The sequence below is a fragment of the Heptranchias perlo genome, chromosome 5 (assembly GCF_035084215.1).
Source record: "Heptranchias perlo isolate sHepPer1 chromosome 5, sHepPer1.hap1, whole genome shotgun sequence".
NCBI classification, from domain to species: domain Eukaryota; kingdom Metazoa; phylum Chordata; class Chondrichthyes; order Hexanchiformes; family Hexanchidae; genus Heptranchias; species Heptranchias perlo.
The window spans coordinates 63,365,572-63,389,171 of NC_090329.1; the positions used below are offsets into that span (position 1 = coordinate 63,365,572).

At 42.1% G+C, this 23,600-nt stretch overlaps 1 protein-coding gene across 2 annotated transcripts in view; it reads right to left on the reverse strand.

Moving 5' to 3' along the window:
- Positions 1-23,600, reverse strand: part of LOC137321806 (chloride intracellular channel protein 5-like) — a 164,935-nt gene that overhangs the window by 38,354 nt on the left and 102,981 nt on the right. For both annotated transcript variants that reach the window (XM_067984484.1, XM_067984485.1), the window contains exons 2-4: positions 11,713-11,822; positions 7,819-7,944; positions 4,373-4,479 (exon numbers count right to left, since the gene is read on the reverse strand). In XM_067984484.1, the coding sequence (XP_067840585.1) occupies positions 4,373-4,479; positions 7,819-7,944; positions 11,713-11,822 (343 nt within the window). The remainder of the gene's footprint in view (positions 1-4,372; positions 4,480-7,818; positions 7,945-11,712; positions 11,823-23,600) is intronic.

Here is a 23,600-nt window from a genome sequence, read left to right on the forward strand (position 1 = left end):
TTTAACTTGAGCTGCTCGTAGTTCTATTCTTACATCGAGTTACATCAAAACTGCAGCACAGAAACAGGCCATTCAATCCAACTGGTCCATGCCGGCATTTATGCTCCACACGAGCCTCCTCCCTCCCTACTTCATCTGACCCTATCAGCATATCCTTTTATTCCTTTCTCCCTCATGTGCTTATCTAACTTCCCCTTAAATGTATCTTTGCTATTTGCCTCAACTACTCTTTGTGCTAGTGTGTTTCACATTCTTACCACTCTTTGGGTAAAGAAGTTTCTCCTGAATTCCCTATTGGATTTATTAGTGACTATATTATATTTATGACCCCTAGTTTTGGACTCCCCCACAAGTGGAAACATTTTCTCTATGTCTACCCTATCAAACTTTTTCATAATCTTAAAAGACCTCTATCAGGACACCCCTCAGCCTTCTCTTTTCTCGAGAAAAGAACCCCAGCCTGTTCAGCCTTTCCTGATAAGTATATCCTCTCAGCTCTGGTATCAGCCTTGTGAATCTTTTTTGCACCCTCTCCAATGCCTCTATATCCTTTCTATGGAGACCAGAACTGTGCACAATACTCCAAGTGTGGTCTAAACAAGGTTCTATCCAAACTTTTCAATTCTATCCCTCTAGAAATGAACCCCAGTGTTTGATTTGTCTTTTTTATGCTTTATTAACTTGCATTGCTACTTATAGTGATTTGTGTATCTGTATCCCTAGGCCCCTTTGCTCCTCTATCCCATTCAGACTCTAAGAGGGAAAAATTCGATTGGGGCGTTTTTGGACGCAGGTAGCGCGATGCGCTAGTACCTTGCACCCAATGGCCCCTGTGCAGGCAGGACGCAAGTTTGGACCCACCGGAGCACTTACCTGCAATCAGCGTTCCTTTCCAGGCCTTGCACGTGGAATCAATGCAATTCACACTTTCCACCACCAGAGGGAGCTCAATCTCTTAAAGGGAGGATGTTTCTTAGAAATCTCTTAAAGGAGCTGTTACCCGTTATTTGCTGAAAATAACAGTCTACTGTCTGCACGGAGATCAGATATCGCACACATAAAACACAGATGCAGGTCCCATCCCTATGTTTACACACTGATGAATTATGTTAAAACATTGATTAAAGGTTGTGCACTACTAAATCCCACATCCTCCAATCTGCACGCCAGACCTCACCAATCTGCCGATCTGAGTTGGTACCAGGCCTGTGAGAGTGAATGCACCAAGGTTCTCTGCTGATGCACTAGAGACCTTGGGTGCAAGAGGTGGACAGAAGGAGGGACATCCTATATCCGCAGGGGTGGGGGGAGCAAGAGGCCCTCCAGACATATACTCAAAAGGCACACAGTATCATGAACATGGATGCAGTGCAGGAAGAAGTTCAATGTTTTGACATAAGTGGTCAAGGTGAGTGAGGTCAACTGTCAAGTGGCGTCTTCTACCAACTGCACCACGCACTACACCCCCCATCCCCATGTACCAATTAACTCTTTCCATCAGTACTCAACTCTTCCAACCAGATGCTTCCTCTCACCCTTACACATTGCCACTGTTTCAAGCCACCCACCCACAACTCACAGGCCACACACACTGGCAGCTACTCAACCATGATAGGCACATCTCCCAGATACACGTCCCACTTTCTTGCAGGAGGTGGCAGCAAGTTGCAGTGGCATTTAGCCCCTCGAGCCTATTCCACCATTCAATGAGATCATGGTGGACCTGTGACCTAACTCCATATACCTGCCTAAGCCCCATATCCCTTAATACTCTTGGTTCACACAAATCTATCAATCTCAGATTTAACATTCACAATTGAGCTAGCATCAACTGCCGTCTGCAGAAGAGCTTCCAAACGTCTCCCACCCTTTGCGTGTAGAAGCATTTCCTAACTTCACTCCTGCACCTCCTGGCTCTAAATGTTAGGCTATGTCCCCGCGTCCTAGTATTGAAGTCTAGGAGGCCTCCAAAAACAGTTACAAATGTCTCAGCAGCGAGAAGCAATAATCCAGCCACTAACCTGTAAATCCTGCATGGTCCCTTTAAATAGCGCCGGTGGGTGGTACTCCAGGCACTTTAAGACATGTTCAGATGGTTGGAGTTAAGACTGTGCATTGAGTTGAGCGTTAAGTCCCAAAATGGTGTCTATCATTCTAAATCAATGTTGCACACTGATTAAAGCCATTTTCTCCCTACTTTACATGATTCCAGTGTTCGTTAAGTGCGCCTGCGCTAACTCCTATACCAAAACGGTGTCTGGCCCACGTCACGCAGGAAACATGCATGCCCATCCAAGACGCCATCTTGGATGTTGGAGAGGCCGTGTAGCTCCGAAACAATGGGCGCTACACGGCCAAATTTAGCGCCCTTATTATTCAAGCAGTACGTGGCCTCCTTATTCTTCCAACCACCTCACACTTACCAATATTGAAATTCATTTGCTAATTACACACCCATTCTGTAAGTTTATTATTGTCCTCTTGCATTTTGACACATTCTTCCTTTGTATTAACTATACCCCCAATTTGATGTCATCCGCAAATTTTGAAATTGTACTTCCGATTCCCAAATCCAAATCGTTACTGTGAATTGTGATCAACAGTGGTCCCAGCACCGATCCCTGTGGAACACCACATGCCACCTTTTGCCAGTCTGAGCTACCCTTAACCCCTACTCTTTGTTTTCCGTTTTGTAGCCAGCTTGCTATCCAATCTGCTACATGTCCCCTGACTCTACATGCTCTGACTGTAGTCATGATTCTACAATGCGGTACCCTATCGAAGGCCTTTTGAAAATCCAAATGTATTACATCTACTACATTACCCTTGACTACTCTTTCTGTTACTTCTTCAAAGAATTCAATAAGGTTGGTCAGGCATGGCTTTCCCTTCTGAAATCCCTATTCTTTATGATATTTTCTGTTTCTAGATGTTTTTCTGTTGCATCTTTGAATAAAGATTCCATTATCTTTCCTCCCACCTACGTTAAGCTAATTGGTCTATAGTTCCCTGGACTGGCACTATCTCCCTTTTTAAATATGGGAATAACATTAGCTGTCCACCAATCCTCTGGCACTATTCCCTTTTCTAATGAATTTTTCTATTTATGTAATAGTGCCTCTGCTATTTCCTCCCTAACTTATTTTAATATTTGCGGGTGCAAGCCATCCAGACCAGAGGTTTTAACCTCCAAAATTGATTAGTTAATCAATTATCTCCCCCCTTTCGATCTTAAATGTTTTAATATCTTTTTTGATCTCTTCTTTCAATGCTGGACAAGTACACTTTATGTGAAAAGACAATCATGGACTTATTTGAAAAGCTGTAATTTGAAAGAAGACTCCATGTTGAAAAAGGGACCTCTGATTTTAATATATTCTACAATAAAAGAGTCCTGGACTTGCCTGTGAAGGTTTTCAAAATTTCTCATTTGCACACTTTGTACAAAAATGAATTCTACGCTTTGTTTCAGAAACAGTTCACATAGCTCAGGGTGTTGGGGGGGTGGGCAAAAGGAAAAGATTATCGTCTTGAGCTATCAGAGATAGAGATAAACTGGTGTGTACTTTTGTGTACTCATGCTCTTTATATATTTCCTGTTCCAATTGAGTATAAAGATACGAAAATATATTATTTCTCTAATTCTGAAAAAAAATACTTGGATCAATCTTTATTTCGTCCAAAATGGATGACCTCGCACTTAGCTGCGTTGAAATCCATCTGCCAGTTTTGCCCACTCACTAATCTATCAGTGTCTCTTTGTAATTTTATGCTCCTGTCTACACTACTTACTATGCCACCAATCTTTGTGTCATAGGCAAACTTGGATATATGGCTCTCTATTGTGTTATCTAAGTCATTAATAAATTTAGTGAACAGTTGAGGCCCCAGCACAGACCCTTGTGGGACACCACTAGTCACTTCCTTCCAATTTGAGTACATACCCATTGTTCCAACTCTCGGTCTTCTACCACCTAACCAATCTCCTAACCAGGTCAATAATTTGCCTTCAATTCTATGAGCTTTAATTTTAGCTAACAGTCTCTTATGTAGAACCTTAATGAATGCCTTCTGGAAGTCCATATAAACTACATCCATAGACATTCCCCTGTCTGCTACTTTAGTTACTTCCTCAAAAAATTCAATTAGGTTCATTAGACATGGCCTATCCTTTACAAATCCATGTTGGCTCTCTCCAATCAGCTCAAATTTCTCTAAGTGCTCAGTCATCCTTTCCTTAATTATAGACTCCAATAACTTCCAATATTCTTGGCTATATCTAAAGTTAATATCTAAAGTTAATGTAGGATTTTACTGATGTAAAGCTTTATGCTATGGTACTAACAACCTCCACTCTAATTGCAGCTCTCACCTTCATTAGCATTTGTCCGTGTGTTTTTAATGTATGCTGAGAACTTTGCAAAGATGTCAATTCCAGCAGTATTTGATTCACGTTGCTTTGCTGCAAGCTTGGGGTACCTGAAAATAGGAAGAGTACAAAATATATCTTTGATCATCACAGCGTTGTCACTGGGATTTCAACACAAGGGCACTCATAAAATTGTCACACAGTCATAATACTCGAGGAAATACCCAATTATCTATTATTTCCTTAGTATTGATGGTTGCAGGTCTGTCACCAGCAATGGCAGCAATCTCACATCACTGACAAATGCAGAATATCCTTGCTTTTCTCTTAGGTCACTAATTTATAATGTATTCATAACAATATCTCTTGACATTTTCAAAATTAGCTCAGCATTTATAATAAATCATTTTTTAAGTATTCCTGTAGTGTTTGAATTCTTGCACTTGCCAAAATGACTGATGCCAATTTAAGAAATTAAACTTTTTCTCACCTCTCTACCCAGTGTCAGCATCAACCACGCCCAGCGCAGGTATAGCACTACTAGATACAGAGCAAAGCTCCCTCTATTCGACTAGATACAGAGCAAAGCTCCCTCTATTCGACTAGGATGATTTAACCTCAGCCTCAGAAAAGTCCCTGCTACTGCACCAGTGTGATTTTCCTTCAACTTCCCATACCAACAATTCCTGTGGCCTTTCTGATGAGATTTGTCAGTTTGGTGACGACTGTGCATTATTGTGGTCAGTGCTGTGCTGGGCTGTGGGTTCACACCCACTAGGATCTGGGTGAACACTGCCTAATCTCACTTTCTAAGACTAGTCTTATAACCAGCAGAAGGAAGAGACATTTATCCTATCAACCAGATCTTGAGGTAACAACCCAATGGATTTCAAGTAAAAAAGTCATCCGAGTACAGGATAATTGTCATTTTAAAAACAAAAGCAAAATTTTATCAAAGATTTTGAAATGTTGGGGAATTACATTTATTTTGTGTTTGGTAATGAACTGGTGAATAGAAGCAAATCAATAGTTCCAGATTTTAAGGTAATACGTCAGCTTCTTTTTAAACGGCTATTAATTATATTTGTTCCATGAGTGAACATGACTGTACAAGCAGCGAGTCTTCTCAGGCTCACAAATGGTACAATTATTGTGTCACTGGGCAATACAGTGCATTGGAGTACCAATATGAGCTAGAGTGGTAGGACATGGATCATACCTGTGACTCCCCAGAGCATGGGACTTCAACAGCAATTGAACTGTCAAAAGGCACTGATTGGCAGTTCAGTGCTTCCCCAGTGGAAAGCCGGAAACAAGAGGCGGATTGTCTCCAGGCTGCTCACATGCATCTTGCAGCAGCTGCTTATCACAGCTACATTGGCAGAGGCCTGGGGGCAGGTGAGATAATCTGAAAAAACGGGGAAGAGAATTTCCTCTGATAGCTCAGCAAGTTTTTTCCCCCAGTGAGTAGCTGGTCCATACAGACCAGAAAAAGTCTTAAGCTCCATCCCTGGTTAAGTGCTCAAAAGCGCTACAGTCGGCCTCACCACCCTAGATCAGGAAAGGGAAAATGGGCCAGGTTTCCTGCTCCTGATCCCTATCCAGTGATCCACGCTGGAAATGCATGAGTGGATCTCAGGTGAGGAAAGGAGAGAAAAAATCCGGGGAAGAAAACAGTTAAGAAAATAAAAATAAATAAAAAGGGACGATGAGAAATGCTACCAAAATATAAGCACAATAAATTAATGAATCAAACCCACTATCAGAAGTCTTATTTACTCTCTGAAATTCAAAATTCTTTTAAAAAATTAAAAATGGGGCAAAATTTCCCAGGATTTCTCCTGATCTTTGGTCATGACTTCGGGGGAAAAGTCTGAAGAAACGGCAAGTGCAACATTTCTTTGGAGTTTCTGCCGATATTCCACTGTAGTTACGTTGGGAGAATGGGAGATCCTCTTTGGAAATTCTACACCCGTATTATTATTTCACCAATTACAGACTGTCCTGGTTGTAGTGTTACAGCACCATGTTATGTTATATGTTACCATAAACACTTCATTCATGGTGCAAGATATTTACTTGAAGTTACTCTTTAATACATTTAAAACAAGTATCATGTTTCCATTCCATTAAAATTCAGTCAATTCAAGGCAACAGAAAGGAAATTTTCTCTTTAATAAAATGTTGCACTTACTGTTCTCAATTTTTCCATGAACACATGAATAACGTGACAGCTATCTCAGGTAGTATATTGCTCTCTTTATAGCCTAGCTCCAGATTCACAAAAGGCCATTCCAGATGTCACACACATTGCAGCAGCGAGTACACAACACAATCTATTGGTGTCTCAGTGACCTTAAAGATACCAGCTTACAGAATCCAGTTACATTACTCATGCATACATGACTTAGCAGTAATGGTGGTGGTAACAGTGGCGATTCCCAAAAATAGTCTACGCAGAGTGTGTGAAGGAGAGGAATGAGAAATCACCCATCTGTATTAAATGGACTTTGTATGGTAGATTTCCCCAGTCTTCGCCTGTTGTGTTGGCAACACACCAGTGATTTTCTGTACGCGCTGCTGGTGGGTGAGGTATCTTGCCACAAGATCTCAGAAAATGTACCCTTTTATGTAAACGTATTACATATTTTCCTTGTCCTACATATTAGATTTATAATTTTGTATAAATATAACCTTCCCAAACTGTCACAAGGTAATAAATACTGTCACATTTCTGAATGTACAATGGAAATCCAGGATTTGATAATGAAGTTTAATTTTTGCCCTGCTGTGCCCTGCCTCTTCTACTGGGGTTGACAGATAATCTGTGCTGTGGACTCCTTTACTACTGCTATAAATGATCAGCTGACAAGAGACACATTCAAATATGCAGCATAGTGAATAGTGAACTCACCCAACAGCAGCAAATGGCATTAATTAAAACTGCTAGTGCTAGGACTTTATATGCCACTTATGTTAGAGAACCATTGCATTGGAAAGACTTTGCAATATAACCAGGTCCTCTTGATGCCGAAACTGCTCCGTTATACTATGGAGTAGATTTGCAAACACCAAATTACTGTCTGTCTGCAAGATTCAAATATGCATAGTTGTTCCAAAGTCACAACCATGACCTCGACTTTCAGATCTAGTTGGGACATATCCTAATGTCAGTGGAAGGTCCGTACAGGCCTTTTGCCAAGCTGACCTGTAAAGTCAGCCCGCCCACCTGTGACCAGAACCAGAATGGTGGGTCCACTCTTTCATTTTGTCACCAGCAGCACCCAGAGGTTAGGGATACTCAATAAAATCACTGAAGTCTCGGTTCTTCTGGTAGCACTGCTGTTGCTATTTATTTTAGAGAATTACCTCTGACCTTGCTCTTGACATTGGAGGCAACCCTGTAAAGCAAATAGGGCATCAGTTTTATTCAAGACAATGGAACTTACTTTGGTGGACTTAGTGTCTCCTCCAAGAATTCTTCAATTTTGTTGACATCTGTCTTGACCTCCCCATTAAAGGTCAGGAATGGAGGGTGAGTACCAGGAGCTAGGTTATGTAGGTCAGCTGGTTTTCTATAAATAAATAATAAAACTAATCAGTAACTACAAATTTTAGGATAGAAATACATTTAATAAATCAATAGCATTGCAGGAAAATCCGTTCTGGATTGCTTTAATGCAACATGCACGGATTCCAAGTTTTCTGGAGTGAATGGGGCTCAGGCCTGTATAAATGTATTTTGGTTTCGTCAGCAAGTGCATCAAAGATTAAAAACAGTTAATCAATTCATAAAATTCTATGATATCTGGCTGGTTATTGGAAAATGATAAGGAGGAACCTTCTGGACAAGAATGGCAAAATATCACCCTGGTTTTCAGAAGTCTAGACAAATTGTGCATTTCTAAAGAACCTTTCAATTTATTTTCAACGATATAATTAATATAGTAGTCTCTTTATTTTCCTAATTTAATATGCCGTGCATCTACGGGTAGGTAGAACTATTTTGCTGCAGAATTCTACACAATTCTGATTAATGCCACCCCATGATTGGCTGATAGTAGGCGGACTACCTCACTAGCATGCAGCATTCCATTCAGCTACCCATCGGAAAACTGACGAGGTCACTTCAACTGATTTGAGACTGCCTGAGTGATGCCTTACCCTGAGATTCAAACTCAAGGCATTCTGATTGAAAATAATATTACTATTCCTTTGTAGGAGGATTTCAAATTATGACATTAATTGTTTTAACAGTAATGCTGAATTTCATGACATTTGAAATCCAGTGAAACAAACAGAAGTTAAAATCAAAAGGATTTTCACAAAACCAGACATTCTTTCTTCTGATCAATGAGGTGTCAAGAAACCCTCATCAATTTGGACAGTGAGCATGATGGAAGCTGCAGAAAAAAACAAAGTGAAGATTCATCTGATCCAAATACTTTACTGTCAGTGAAAAGTAATGTTGGCTTTGTACAAAGTTTGTGGGGAAAGAAAGCATTAACAAGGACAAATATTGCTTTCTCTAGTCAAGAGGTGCCAAAAGCCTCTTATCTGGGTGATATACAAGACAAGCAAACAAACACATAGAATGGATACATAAGAGGTAATGCTATTTGGATCCAACAAAAACAGCTTATATTTTATATTGTGCCTTTATATAGAAAAACATCCCAAAGCGCTTCACACTGATGTAATCAAAAAAAATTGAAGATTCATGGGAATTTTTTTTAAAATTCATTCATGGGATTGTGGGCGTCGCTGGCGAGGCCAGCATTTATTGCCCATCCTTAACTGCCCTTGAGAAGGTGGTGGTGAGCCGCCTTCTTGAACCGCTGCAGTCCGTGTGGCGAAGGTTCTCCCACAGTGCTGTTGGGAAGGGAATTTCAGGATTTTGACCCAGCGACGATGAAGGAACGGCGATATATTTCCAAGTCGGGATGGTGTGTGACTTGGAGGGGAACGTGCAGGTGGTGTTGTTCCCATCTGCCTGCTGCCCTTGTCCTGCTAGATGATAGAGGTTGCGGGTTTGGGAGGTGCTGTCGAAGAAGCCTTGGCGAGTTGCTGCAGTGCATCCTGTGGATGGTACACACTGCAGCCACAGTGCGCCAGTGGTGAAGGGAGTGAATGTTTAGGGTGGCGGATGGGATGCCAATCAAGCGGGCTGCTTTGTCTTGGATGGTGTCAAGCTTCTTGAGTGTTGTTGGAGCTGCACTCATCCAGGCAAGTGGACAGCATTCCATCACACTCCTGACTTGTGCCTTGTAGATGGTGGAAAGGCTTTGGGGAGTCAGGAGGTGAGTCACTCACTGCAGAATACCCAGCCTCTGACCTGCTCTTGTAGCCACAGTATTTATGTGGCTGGTCCAATTAAGTTTCTGGTCAATGGTGACCCCCAGGATGTTGATGGTGGGGGATTCGGCGATGGTAATGCCGTTAAATGTCAAGGGGAGGTGGTTAGACTCTCTCTTGTTGGAGATGGTCATTGCCTGGCACTTGTCTGACGCAAATGTTAATTGCCACTTATCAGCCCAAGCACGGACTGCTTCATTATCTGAGGGGTTGCGAATGGAACTGTAGACTGTGCAATCATCAGAGAACATCCCCATTTCTGACTTTATGATGGAGGGAAGGTCATTGATGAAGCAGCAGTTGGGCCTGAGGAACTCCTGCAGCAATGTCCTGGGGCTGAGATGATTGGCCTCCAACAACCACTACCATCTTCCTTTGTGCTAGGTATGACTCCAGCCACTGGAGAGTTTTCCCCCTGATTCCCATTGACTTCAATTTTACTAGGGCTCCTTGGTGCCACACTCGGTCAAATGCTGCCTTGATGTTAAGGGCAGTCACTTTCACCTCACCTCTGGAATTCAGCTCTTTTGTCCATCTTTGGACCAAGGCTGTAATGAGGTCTGGGGCCGAGTGGTCCTGGCGGAACCCAAACTGAGCATCGGTGAGCAGGTTATTGGTGAGTAAGTGCCGCTTGATAGCACTGTCGACGATACCTTCCATCACTTTGCTGATGATTGAGAGTAGGCTGATGCGGCGGTAATTGGCCGGATTGGATTTGTCCTGCTTTTTGTGAACAGGACATACCTGGGCAATTTTCCACATTGTCGGGTAGATGCCGGTGTTGTAGCTGTACTGGAACAGTTTGGCTAGAGGTGCAGCTAGTTCTGGAGCACAAGTCTTCGGGAATGACACAACTCTACCCTACCCTAGGCAACTGATACAGGTGAGAGACAAAAAAAAAGATTGATGTAATGTAGAAACACCAACAAAGAAAGAGGGAAAAATATTAAATAGATCAAAAACTGCAAGACTGAACAGTTTCACTCTTACTGTTATGGCCTCCAAGCAGTGGAGATTAGTGTTATTCCTCTAATTTTTGCATCATTTGATTGAGTGGATCTAAAAATAGCCTGTCCCCCAAAAGGAAAAAAAAATCAACCTGGATTACTACTTCTTAGAGATGACATAGGAACATAGGAACAGGAGTCGGCCATTCAGCCCCTCGTGCCTGCTCCGCCATTTGATAAGATCATGGCTGATCTGTGATCTAATTCCATATACCTGCCTTTGGCCCATATCCCTTAATACCTTTGGTTGCCAAAAAGCTATCTATCTCACATTTAAATTTAGAAATTGAGCTAGTGTCGATTGCCGTTTGCGGAAGAGAGTTCCAAACTTCTACAACCCTTTGTGTGTAGAAATGTTTTCTAATCTCGCTCCTGAAAGGTCTGGCTCTAATTTTTAGACTGTGCCCCCTACTCCTAGAATCCCCAAACAGCGGAAATAGTTTCTCTCTATCCACCCTATCCGTTCCCCTTAATATCTTAAACTTCGATCAGATCACCCCTTAACCTTCAAAACTCTAGAGAATACCACCCCAAGGGTTGACAAAGGGGAAAGTATGTGAGGGCCATACTAAAAGATAGAGAGAGAGACAACAACAAAAAGGAGAGGTTAAAACAGGTGACCAAACGCTTATCTGAAGAGATGAGTTTTGAGGACAATTTTAGAAGAGGAAAGAGAAGTGGAGTTCCAGAATTCCAGCGGGCAGGACTCCAGGACTCAGGCAGCTGATGGCCCTGTCACCGATAGTGAAGTGAAGGGGTGGGGTCATAAATAGTGGAAGACAAAGAGAAAGGTAGAGAGAGAGAAAAAGAACTGGAGAGCAGGAGACAACCAGAGAGACAGCTAAAGGGAGTGCCATTTTTTAAAAAATCCTTGAGTGATCCCGATATAAATGTTTACAGTTTCTTTTTAAGTGTGTGTGGTTTGTGAAATGAAATGTGTTCTGCATTACAGTTTACACCTAATGAACTTTAGTTCCTTACCTCTTCAGGTCGACAGTTGTGACATTGAACACAACGCCTTTCAGCCACAGAATCATGAAGAGACGTTGAGAAAAGGGGCAATTCCCGATACTTTCTCCATCCATGCCAGCCTGCAGGAGAGAGGAAAAGCACTTAGTTATACCACCTATAGCATGTACAAGAGGAAAAGATCGATTTTCTTGTTATTTATTTTCAGCATAGTCGCTTCTTGACATTTGGGCGTGTAGGATCTCTATTCCTAATCAAGCCCATGGCAAATGGGCTTCCAGGTTTGCTAGATCATGGTAAGTGTGAGGAAAATCAGGGGTAGGACCCAATAATTTTAAGATAAGTACCCTTCAGTCATTTCTAAGCCAATGTTCTTCACTTTTTTGAAGTATTTTTCTGTTGGCATTTATGTTTTCATAAGCCTTTGTGATAATCTTTCAGATGAGACATTAAACCGAGGCCCCGTCTGCCCTCTCAGGTGAACGTACTATTCAAAGAATAGGAGGGGAGTTCTCCCCGGTGTCCTGGCCAATATTTATCCCTCACTAAAACAGATTATCTGGACATTATCATATTGCTGTTTGCGGGATCTTGGTGTTCGCAAATTGGCTGTTGCGTTTCATATATTACAACAGTGACTACACTTCAAAAAGTACTTAATTGGCTGTGAAGCGATTTGGGACGTCCTGAGTTTGTGAAATCTGCTATATAAATACTAGTTCTTTCTATTTTTAATGTTTCTATTTTTTTTTGCCTCCAGCACAATTACTGGCACCAATGGGATTCCCCTATCTGAGATGTTTGGAAGAAGCAGAGGAGGATCAACGAAGGGATGCCAGGAAAGTCTAACTGCAAGAGAGACGCTCTATACTCACATGCACATCCATACCTGCAGACATGGGTGAGCATACTTCACTTTGGCAAACAATTAATCAAGGCAGAAGCTCCCATTCCCAAAGGAAGCGGGGACAGCAGACCCCGCAGGCACCACTAAGATATGGGAACACTCGACTGACTGTAATGTTGGATGCTTTCAGTGATTCTTCATTATAGAAGGCATGCCAGTGTGATCAACAGCCAGGGCACTGATTGGTCGACCCTCCAAGTTGCTACTGACATACCTACCTGGCATTGACTGTGGGAAACTGCTTTTCACAGGGACCGGGTAATCAGACAGCCAGATATAAGGACACTTGCAGCTACCATGCAACATAGGGCTGGCATACCAAGTGAGAGTAGCAGTCAACTGTGGCCTGAAACCCAGCACCACATCCTTGCAGGCATGCTGACTTATAGGGATGGTGCTGTGGAGTGGCACAGAAGGGCCAGTCCCTGCTTGAAACTACCTCATGTTGCACTTCATCAAACAGGGAAGCAGGAGCTGGGCTCACCATCACTTGCTTGCAGACTCATGCCTGCACCTTGGGTTTCCTTTCCCTATCACTTCTTAGTCACCTCCCCCTTCAGCCTTGGCAAAGGCTGCTAATTGCCTTAAATGTCTTATGAGCCTTCCCAAAGGTTTTCAAAATGTTGTTGTCCTATTGTGACACCCCTTTATAATTCACTTACCTGAAATTTTCCCCTCTCACCACTAGGATATTCCCTGCACAGATCTTAATTTGCAATTGGAGCTACAAATAATTATAACAAAATGATGACCTTGGAGAATTGGGTGCAAAGAACACACTTCCATTTGTGTCACTGCAAAACTCGTTTCTAACCATTCGGGTTTAAACTACCTCCATATCAGAAAATCTAGACTGCAAATCTTAAAAAGGCACTGCTCTAGTCATCAGTAGGACCAGGCCAGCTGCAAGTCATTTAGACTGCAATGGCATCATGCAAAATATGACTAAAAAAAGGGATCGGCTTGTTGTCCCAAATGAGTCGTCTTATAAATGGATATATTCTCAATGGATTTGAAATTCCACTGATCACTGCTGTCAACTCACTGGTTAACACGTTTGTGTAAAATTCCTCTATGCACGAGCTCAACGGAGTTGTTAATCACTGTAAAAAGATTCATGACTTAATTAAAATAATACACAAAGTAATTTTACGTAAGTGGGTTAACTAGTTCACTAAAATGGTGTTCAGCGGAATTTCAACCCCAATGACAAGTTTTGACGCAAACTATTATGTTGAGCATTTGAACAAAGGTTTTCAAACAATACTAATCTCCTTTGCCTGTTGCCAGAAATGAAGTTTCTCCTGATATTAGTTGACATGTTATCCAATAATCCTGTCCCTATGTTTGGATCAATCCCTTTATTACAGTTATCTGTTATAATTTCTTCCTCAGATAGTCAGTATTGGAATACACATTGCAACTTTTATGGCCTATTTTTGTTTGCTCCTCTTGACCTAGTACATGTATTAGGATATCAAAGTACAGAGGTGGCTTTTTCCCAACCAATAATCAGTCTTTAGTATTTGAGCTGCATTTGGATGAGGAGAGTTCAAATTATTGGCCTTCCAAATCAGAAGGGTAAATTTATCTGTATGCTCATCCTTAACAAACAGTTTTGTTTTAGTCCTATTGTTTTCATCCACAGGGTAACAAAATAATATAACTTCCCTTAGTTAGTCAAAACTCCTGATGTAAATGAACAGTAACACAACAGAGGCCTGCAACTAGATGGTAAGATCTACGCTTAATCCAAAGAGTGTGACACTATCAAAGCACTAATCTACACTAGTTTTACTGTAGCCTAAGTAACTTACAAATGCTGAATACAGGGGAAAGAATTCTGTATTCTCAAAAATACATTATTTTCCAGCAATCCTGACCCAGTTAGTACTTCCTTTTGCTTAGGCTGTTTAAAGTAACATTGATCCTGGGGGAAGAGTGTAAACATATCCAATTGAATTACGTGGCACCAGGTTGCTTGCAATAACAAAATAACCACTGTGCTTTTTATATGATCTTACAGGTTCTATATTTGCCTGAGGAAGGAGAAAATCTCCGAAAGCTTGTGAATTTAAAATAAAATTGCTGGACTATAACTTGGTGTTGTAAAATTGTTTACAAAGGTTCTATATTGACAGGGAACACTGAGAAATAAAGAACAGCTGTGCTATTCACCATTTACAATTTGTCTAAAAACAGCTGACACCTTTGCTCCCCATAGATATCAAAGCACCAGAGATTGAAATAACAGGAGGTGTGTGTCACATTGGATATACTGTATAGTCCTAATTTATTGATTTGGTAGGAATTCTATCCCAAAGGAATGAAATGCAATCTCAACAAAAAATTACAAGCAAATAAACTTAATCCCAGCATAATTAAAATTGTATGGTACTGTAATTAAAATTATTTATGATAGGCATGTGGCTATTGGAATTTACAGTAATTTATCCCCCCTCCCCCAACTATGAGTTAGTAGTTAGTTATTTTCAGGGTAAACTTGTGCACCAAGCTCCTGAATTTCCAGCATTTTCTGTTTTAATGATAATTGTGATATGCATAGCAATAGCAATGCTGTGATTGGTTATCACAGTTGTTCTAAACTCCCAATATACTCACGAACACCGAGTTAGAAGCTATAATAAATGGTCATTATTAGTTACAGCTAATAATACAAGCTTTGTGCTTATCTCAAACTTCAATTGACATATAGTAATCTATCTATATATTTAAAAATCCTCCATCCAGCACAGGCCTGCCTATCATCCCTCCCTAAGGTGGTGTGCATCACATCTTTTAAAGGCATCACACCACAAAGATCTCACACTTCCAAAGCATCACACGTGGTAGGGTAAAAGTTATGTTTGGCTCAAATAGTCAGTTACTTATTAAGTTAATCAAATACCCTATTAACTAATCAAAAGTAGCTTTTTTTTAGTTATTCATGGGATGTGGATGTCACTGGCAAGGCCAGCATTTGTTGCCCATCCCTAATTGCCCTTGAGAAGGTGGCAGTGAGCTGCCTTATTAGGCCATTTCAGAGGGTGATTAAGAATCAACCACATTGCTGTGGCACTGGCATCACATATAGGCTAGCAGGTTTCCTTCCATAAAGGACATGAGTGAACCAGATGGGTTTTTATGACAATCCAGTAGTTTCATGGCCACCATTACTGATATTAGTTTTTTTATTCCAGATTTTTAAATTTAATTAATTGAATATAAATTCCCCAGCTACTATGGTGGGATTTGAACTTATTGACTTAGGATTATTAGTCCAGGTCTCAGGATTACTAGTCCAGTAACATAACCACTACACTAGCGTACTCTTGTACAAGATACCACTGAGGAACAAGTTACCAGTGAGGGTAAGATGTCCCATTTCTTTATATTTTTGCCTCTGCTCCCCAGTTGTGTCTCCCTGTGGTTTCTAATATTTGCAGGTGAACAGGCAACCAACTTGCTCCCAGGTATCTGATACTAGGCACTAGGAGGTAAGTGTAAATGGCAAGACTGTCTCACTCCAATTTTTCCTTTGCTCATTATGAGGAAGTGCCTTGCCTTTACTTGTCACTTCCCATGGTGAAGTACTCAGATAGGGAACTCAATGAGCATCAGGTCGCAAGTATGACTTCTGACTAGTGCTGCCTAGGATAAATTGTCTTTTAGATGATATTAGGATGCTGTGCATGGTTGAAAGAACCACATTTTTAAGGAAGGCAACTTTATGCTCGAGTATTATCCCTGTGAGGAACATTCCACAGGTTTCACCATGTGATAGAGGTTTATAAAGAATATTCAAAAACAATAATAGCAAGAAGCAGTTGTGGGTATAACACAAGGCTGAAACAGAGCATAGCTCTTTTGGCTCTTCCCAACAATGATCTCATGCCAACCATCCTTGAGGCCTCTGGGTGAAATTGCAACTAATAGTCCCAATATGTTAAATTACCATCATTTTTGTGCCATGGAACTATTAGCCAGTGTTGAAAGAAAGAACTTGCATTTCTATAGTGCCTTTCACAATCTCAGGCTGCCCCAAAGCGCTTCTTGGCCAATGAAGTATTTCTGAAGTGTAATCACTGTTTTAATGTAAAGAAACACGCCAACCAATTTACACACAGCAAAGTCCCACAAACAGCAATGAGACAGATTTTAACTTGGGCTGCCCGATGTAAACAGGGAGGTAGTGGCCTGAAGATGGCTTACCGCCCCATTTATGCCGGCATTGTTTCAGGAGGTAGGCCCTCTTAATGTGAAAATTGGGGTCTTATGATGTACATAGGACCCTGATTGCAATGGTGATGAATAACTGCGTGGAGTATGCCCCGAGCGGGCTCCACCCAGTTTCACTGGTACAGCAGACGAGGCACCAAGCAGGTAAGTTTTAAATTTTTTTGGGTCTTGGAGGAGCAGGACTGCTGCCCCAGAATCCTCTTCTACGGACCTACTTTCCTGTCGGCCCGTTGGCCTCTGGACTGCCCGATGTGCTAGCCTGGAGCCGGCGAGCTGCAGAAGGATGCCCATTTGACATAGTAATGAGGCAGGATGAGGCAGTCGGTCAGCGCGATCCTCCAATCGGCTGCCCAGTAGTTAAAATCTACCCCAATCTGTTTTAATGATGTTGTTTGAGGGGTAAATATTGGCCAGGACACATGGAGAACTCCCCTACTCTGCTTTAAATAGTGTTGTGAGATCTTTTACATCCACTTGAGAGAACAAACAGGACCTCGGTTTAATGTTTTATCTGAAAGACAATACTTCAAACAATGCAGGACTTCCTCAGTACAGTAGTGGAGTGTCATAGAGAATCATAGAATGGTCACAGCACAGAAGGAGGCCATTCGGCCCATCGAGCCCGTACCGGCTCCCTGTAAGAGCAATCCAGTTAGTCCCACTCCCCCGCTCTTTCCCTATAGCCCTGCAAATATTTTCCCTTCAAACAGTTATCCAATTCCTTTTTGAAAGCCACAATTAAATCTGCCTCCACCACCCTTTCAGGCAGTGCATTCCAGATCATAACTACTCGCTGCGTAAAAAAAGTTTTTCCTCATGTCGTCTTTGGTTCCTTTGCCAATCACCTTAAATATATGTCCTCTGGTTCTCGACCCTTCTGCCAATGGGAACAGTTTCTCTTTATTTACTTTATCAAACCCTTCATGATTTTGAATAAATCTCCTCTTAACCTTCTCTGCTCTAAGGAGAACAACCCCAGCTTCTCCAGTCTCTCCGGTAACTGAAGTCCCTCATCCCTGGAACCAGTCTAGTAAATCTTTTCTGCATCCTCTCTAAGGCCTTCACATCCTTCCTAAAGTGCGGTGCCCAGAATTAGACACAAAACTCCAACTGTGGCCAAACCGGTGTTTTAGAAAGGTTCAACATAACTTCGTTGCTTTTGTACTCTATCCCTCTATTTATAAAGCCCAGGATCCTGTATGCTTTTTTAACCGCTTTCTCAACCTGTCCTGCCACCTTCAAAGATTACATATCCTCTCTGATCCTGCACCATCTTTAGAATTATACCATTTATCTTATATTGCCTCTCCTCATTCTTCCTGCCAAAATGTATCGCTTTGCACTTCTCTGCGTTAAATTTCATCTGCCATGTGTCCGCCCATTCCACCAGCCTGTCTATGTTCTCTTGAAGTCTATTATTATCCTACAGCCTAGATTACATACTCAAGTCTCTGGAGCTGGCCTTGTAGCCACAACCTCCTGCCTCAGAGGTGAGAATGCTACTACTGAGTCAAGGTTGAGACTGTACAGCCTCACATTAAACCCATTTAGCCAGCAGAGAGAAAACTTCCATCCCAATCTGTGATGAATTTATATTCAAGTTCTAAAGGTGGAAAGGCAATCTGCCAACCCACTGCACCATCCAACTTTTCATTCGCGCTGTTTACAATGGAGAAAGTTCAATCAGTCACATTATCGCCTGTCAGGAAAGCTGATGATGTGCATGAAATGGTGGCATATGTTTGGCTGAGTTACTGTAATCCTCAAAAGTCAATCTGCATTCCAACCCAATGCAGTGAACTTCTAATGTTGTTTCCGATGTAAAGTTAATCTCGGCCAAATTTCCACCCTGTTTTTTTTCTGAGCAGTGAATGTCCTTTAGAAGTTATAATGTGAGACAGGTGGTGAAAGCTAAGACTGAAATTTAAACCTATTACTATAGCTGAAATATTTATGGAAATTCCACTGGCTGCTTCATTAGATCTAACTGCCTCTGAACCTGCAGCAAAATGAAAAGATCTCAATCCTAAGCACCTCAGGTAAACAACACACGATAATTAAAGTGAAAAGCAAATCACTGCAGCTGATGGAAGTCTGAAACAAAAAACAGAAAAAGCTGGAAACACAGAGCAGGCCAGTCAGCATCTGTGGAGAAAACGGACACATTTCAGGTGCAGCCCTTTCTTCAGAACTGAAAAATAAGAGGCATATAAAGTGAAAGGGAGAGATATATAAAACAGACAACACAAAGAGGAATCATGAGTGGAACTATGTAATGGATCATTTCAGTAATTAAAGCTAGCATTCCCTTTTGATTGATGGGTTGAATTATCACAAATGAGGTGCATGAACCCTTTTGACTTAATCAAAAGCAAAATACTGCGGATGCTGGAAATCTGAAATAAAAACAGAAAATGCTGGAGAAGCTCAGCAAGTGAGGCAGCATCTGTGGAGAAAGAAACAGAGTTAACGTTTCAGGTCAAAGACCTTTCATCAGAAATAGATGATGTTAAAAGAGTTAAAGTTTTTAAGCAAGTACAGAGCCTGGGAAAGGAGGGGTGGGAGGGGAGGGGAGGAAAGAACAAAAGGGAAGGTCTGTGATAGGGTGGAGGGCAGGAGTGATTAAATGATAAAAGGGACAATGGTACAAGGCAAGGAGGGTGGTAATGGGACAGGTTAAGAAACAAAAGATTGATCAGGAGTAGCTGTAAATGGCGGCAGCAGAACCATTACCAGCACTAACTGACCGAAAAAATGGGTGCAGTGGTTATGATCTGAAGTTATTGAAATCGGTGTTGAATCCACAAGTTGAAAAGTGCCTAAATGAAAGATGAGGTGCTGTTTCTTGAGCTTCCGGTTGAGCTTCATTGGAACAGTGTAAGAGGCCGAGGTCAGAGTAGGAGTGGGAAGGGGAATTAAAATGGCAAGCGACCGGCAGGTCAGGGTCACACTTGTGGACAAAGCGGAGGTGTTCAGCAAAGCGATCACCCAATCTGCGTTTGGTCTCCCCAGTGTAGAGGAGACCGCATTATGTGCAGCAGATACAGTATAGTAAATTGAAAGAAGTACAAGTAAACTGCTATTTCACCTGGAAGGAATGTTTGGGGCTCTGGACGGTGGGAAGGGAGGCAGGTGTTGCATCTCCTGCGCTCAGAAGGTGCCATGGGGAGGAGAGCGGGTGTTGGGGGTGATGGAAGAGTGGACCAGGATATCGCGGAGGGAGTGGTCCCTTCGGAATGCTGAAAGGGGAGGGGAGGGGAAGATGTGCTTGGTGGTGGGATTGCGCTGGAGGTGGCGGAAATGGTGGAGGATGATATGTCGAATGTGGAGGTTGGTGGGGTGGAAGGTGAGGACAAGGGGGACCCTATCATGGTTCTAGGAGGGAAGGGAAGGGGTGAGGGCAGAAGTGCAGGAAATAGGATGGACACAGGCGAGGTTCCCTGTTAACTATAGTAGAGGGGAATCCTCGGTTGAGGAAAAAGGAAGACATATCGGAAGCACTGGTGTCGAAAAGCAGTTAGTGATGTAGTTAACGACTTGGAAAGGCAAAAGAAGCAAAGGTTAAATGGTGTTCAGCACAGGAATTTGACGGGGTTAAAGGGTATATACTTCAATGCAAGGAGTATTACAAACAAAGCAGATGAGCTAAGGGCACAGATAAACACATGGCAGCAAAATATCATTGCTATAATGGAAACCTGGCTTAAAGAGGGGGATAATTGGCAGCTCAATGTCCCTGGATATACAGTTTTCAGGCAGGATAGAGTGGGTGATAAAAAAGGAGAGGGGGGGTAGCATTATTGGTTAAAGAATCAATTACCATTGTGAGAAGGGATGATATGCTAAATGGATCATCAATCGAAGCCATATGGGTTGAGCTAAGAAATAAAAAAGAGCCAGTCACACTACTAGGAGTGTAGTGTAGGAGTGTAGGACCCCCGAATAGCAAAAAGGAGATAGAAGATCAAATATGTAGGCAAATTTCTGAGTGCAAAAATAAGAGGGCAATAATAGTAAGGGACATCAGCTACCCAAACATGAACTGGGTGGAGGGCACAGAGGGCGCAAAATTCTTGACCGGTGTCCAGGAGAACTTTTTTAGCCAGTACGTGACAAGCCCAACAAGAGGGAATGCAATTCTAGATTTAGTCCTGGGAAATGAAAATGGGCAAGTGGGTGAAGTGACAGTGGGTGACCATATTGGGGATAGTGACCACAATTCAGTTAGTTTTAGCATCATTATGGAAAAGGACAGAGTTAAATCAGGAGTAAATGTTTTAAATTGGGGGAAGGCAAATTTTACAGAACTAAAAGGTGATTTGGCAGAAATGGACTGGACTCAACTACTTGAGGAGAAATCAGTGGCAAGCCAGTGGGAGGCAATAAAAAGTGAAATTCTACAGGTACAATGCAGACACGTCCCCTCAAAGAAAAAGGGTGGCACTGCCAAATTTAGAGCCCCCTGGTTGTCTAGAAGTATACAGGGCAAGACAAAACAGAAAAAGAAAGCTAATGACTGTCACAGAAAACTAAATACTGCAGAAAGCCTAGAGGAGTATAGAAAGTACAGGGATGACATAAAAAAGGAAATAAGGAAAGTAAAGAGAGAGAATGAAAAAATATTAGCTAGTAAGATTAAAGAAAACCCAAAGATGTTTTATCAGTACATTAAGAACAAGAGGATAGCTAAGGAAAAGGTGGAACCTATCAGGAATGATAAGGGTAACTTGTGTGTTGAACGAGAGGATGTGGGTAGGGTTTTAAATTAATATTTTGTCTCCGTATTCACGAAGGAAAGGGATGATCCGGACATAGTAGTTAAAGAGGAGAGGTGTGAAATATTAGATAAGGTAAACATAACGAGAGAGGACGTACTAGAGGGACTGGAATCGTTGAAAGTTGATAAGTCACCAAGGCCGGTTGGATTGTTTCCTAGGCTATTGAAGGAAGCCAGGGAGGAAATAACGGATGCACTGAGGATCATTTTCCAATCCTCACTAGATAAGGGGAGGTACCAGAGGGCTGGAAGACTGCAAACATAGTACCATTGTTTAAAAAGTATAGGACCCCTTCCCCCCGCTCCAGGAGGATACAAGTACATTCTAGTAATAGTGGATACCTTCACTAAATGGGTGGAAGCTTTTCCGACCCGAACAAACACAGCCAAAATTACTGCGAAAATTCTATTAGAAAAGAGACAACGTATATTCTGTGACCACTCAGGGAGTGTCAGAGAAACCTCGAAAGACAGAGAGCGAAGACTCCGGAGACCAACCATCATGGAAGTGGAACAACCTACGTCAGGGACGTAGAGACGACGTCGAGAGAGAGAGAGCGCGGAACGCCTGGCCGGCGTCAGCTCTCCTTTTCGGGTATTATCCTTTATATTCTGTGACCACTCAGGGAGTGTCAGAGGTGTCTTATCATATCTCCTTTGTCTTTCACAAAACTTAGCTAATTCAAACCGGTTCCAGCCAGCTCAGGCCAGCGACTGAACTCAGGTTACTTCAATTCAAAAGTTGCTTTTGCCTGTGTGTCAGAAGAATGAGAGGCGATCTCATCGAAACAATTAAAATTCTAACAGGACGAGACAGACTAGATGCAGGGAGGATGTTCCCGATGGCTGGGGAGTCCAGAACCAGGGGTCACAGTCTCAGGATACGGGGTATGCCATTTAGAACCAAGATGAGAAGAAATTTCTTCACTCAGAGGGTAGTGAACCTGTGGAATTCTCTACCACAGAAGACAGTGGAGGCCAAGTCATTAGATGTATTCAAGAAGGAGACAGATATATTTCTTAATGCTAAAGGGATCAAGGGATATGGGGAGAAAGCAGGAACAGGGTACTGAGTTAGACGATCAGCCATGATCATTTTGAATGGCGGAGCAGGCCCGAAGGGCCGAATGGCCTACTATTGCTCCTATTTTCTATGTTTCTAAGGATCAAGAGGGGTGTTGGTATCGAAGAGTTGTTGAAGCTTGCGGTCCTTCATACCTGAAAGGAAGACAAAAAGTTTTTTGTTAAAGCGCTGGATGAGGCAAAGGATGAAATGGGACTGCGGACCAGGACAGCTCTGAAAACGAGTGAGTCGGTGCAGCTGAAGAGAGATCCTTTTGACTAAATCCTCATCCTTTTTCAAACTACAGTGCATGCAATATATGGATAAATCAGGCCCTGGAACGAACAGCAGTGAGAGAGAAGAAAGAGCTCCACCTCTTTGATGATAATGATGAGCTCAGACTCGACAAAACTGTGGTAAAACAATACGTGAAAGCTGTTCATGTAAAGGTTCAAGAAGTTTCAAATAGAAGATTCTTCTTCTGTGATCTTCAAATGATTTTCTTCAACTCTATAAGACTTTTTTTTAAAACAAGAAACTTGTTTCTAAGTAACCTCTTTCACCTAATTGCTCTTTCACCAAGAAGCACACACTTCCATGGAAGACTGGCATTGTCAGATTTTTCTTGCCACTTTGTCAAAGAGTTTTACTGCACCAAAGGGTCTCTGTTGGAACAGCTTCACTGTGAACTACTGAAACTTATCTTCAGAGCAGTGGCTGCATTTGGCCGCCAGCTCTCAATCCTTCTGTTGTGACACTAGTCCAGAAATTAATGTTGGTGACACTAACATTTAGCATGTTTGTTGGGGAGGCAATGCGGAGGAGGGTGAGCTCGGGCTGGCAGTGACTCACAGTGTTATTGTGGGGCCTGGAGGAGCATGAGTGCTCCTCCAGGCCCCACAAAAATAAACACA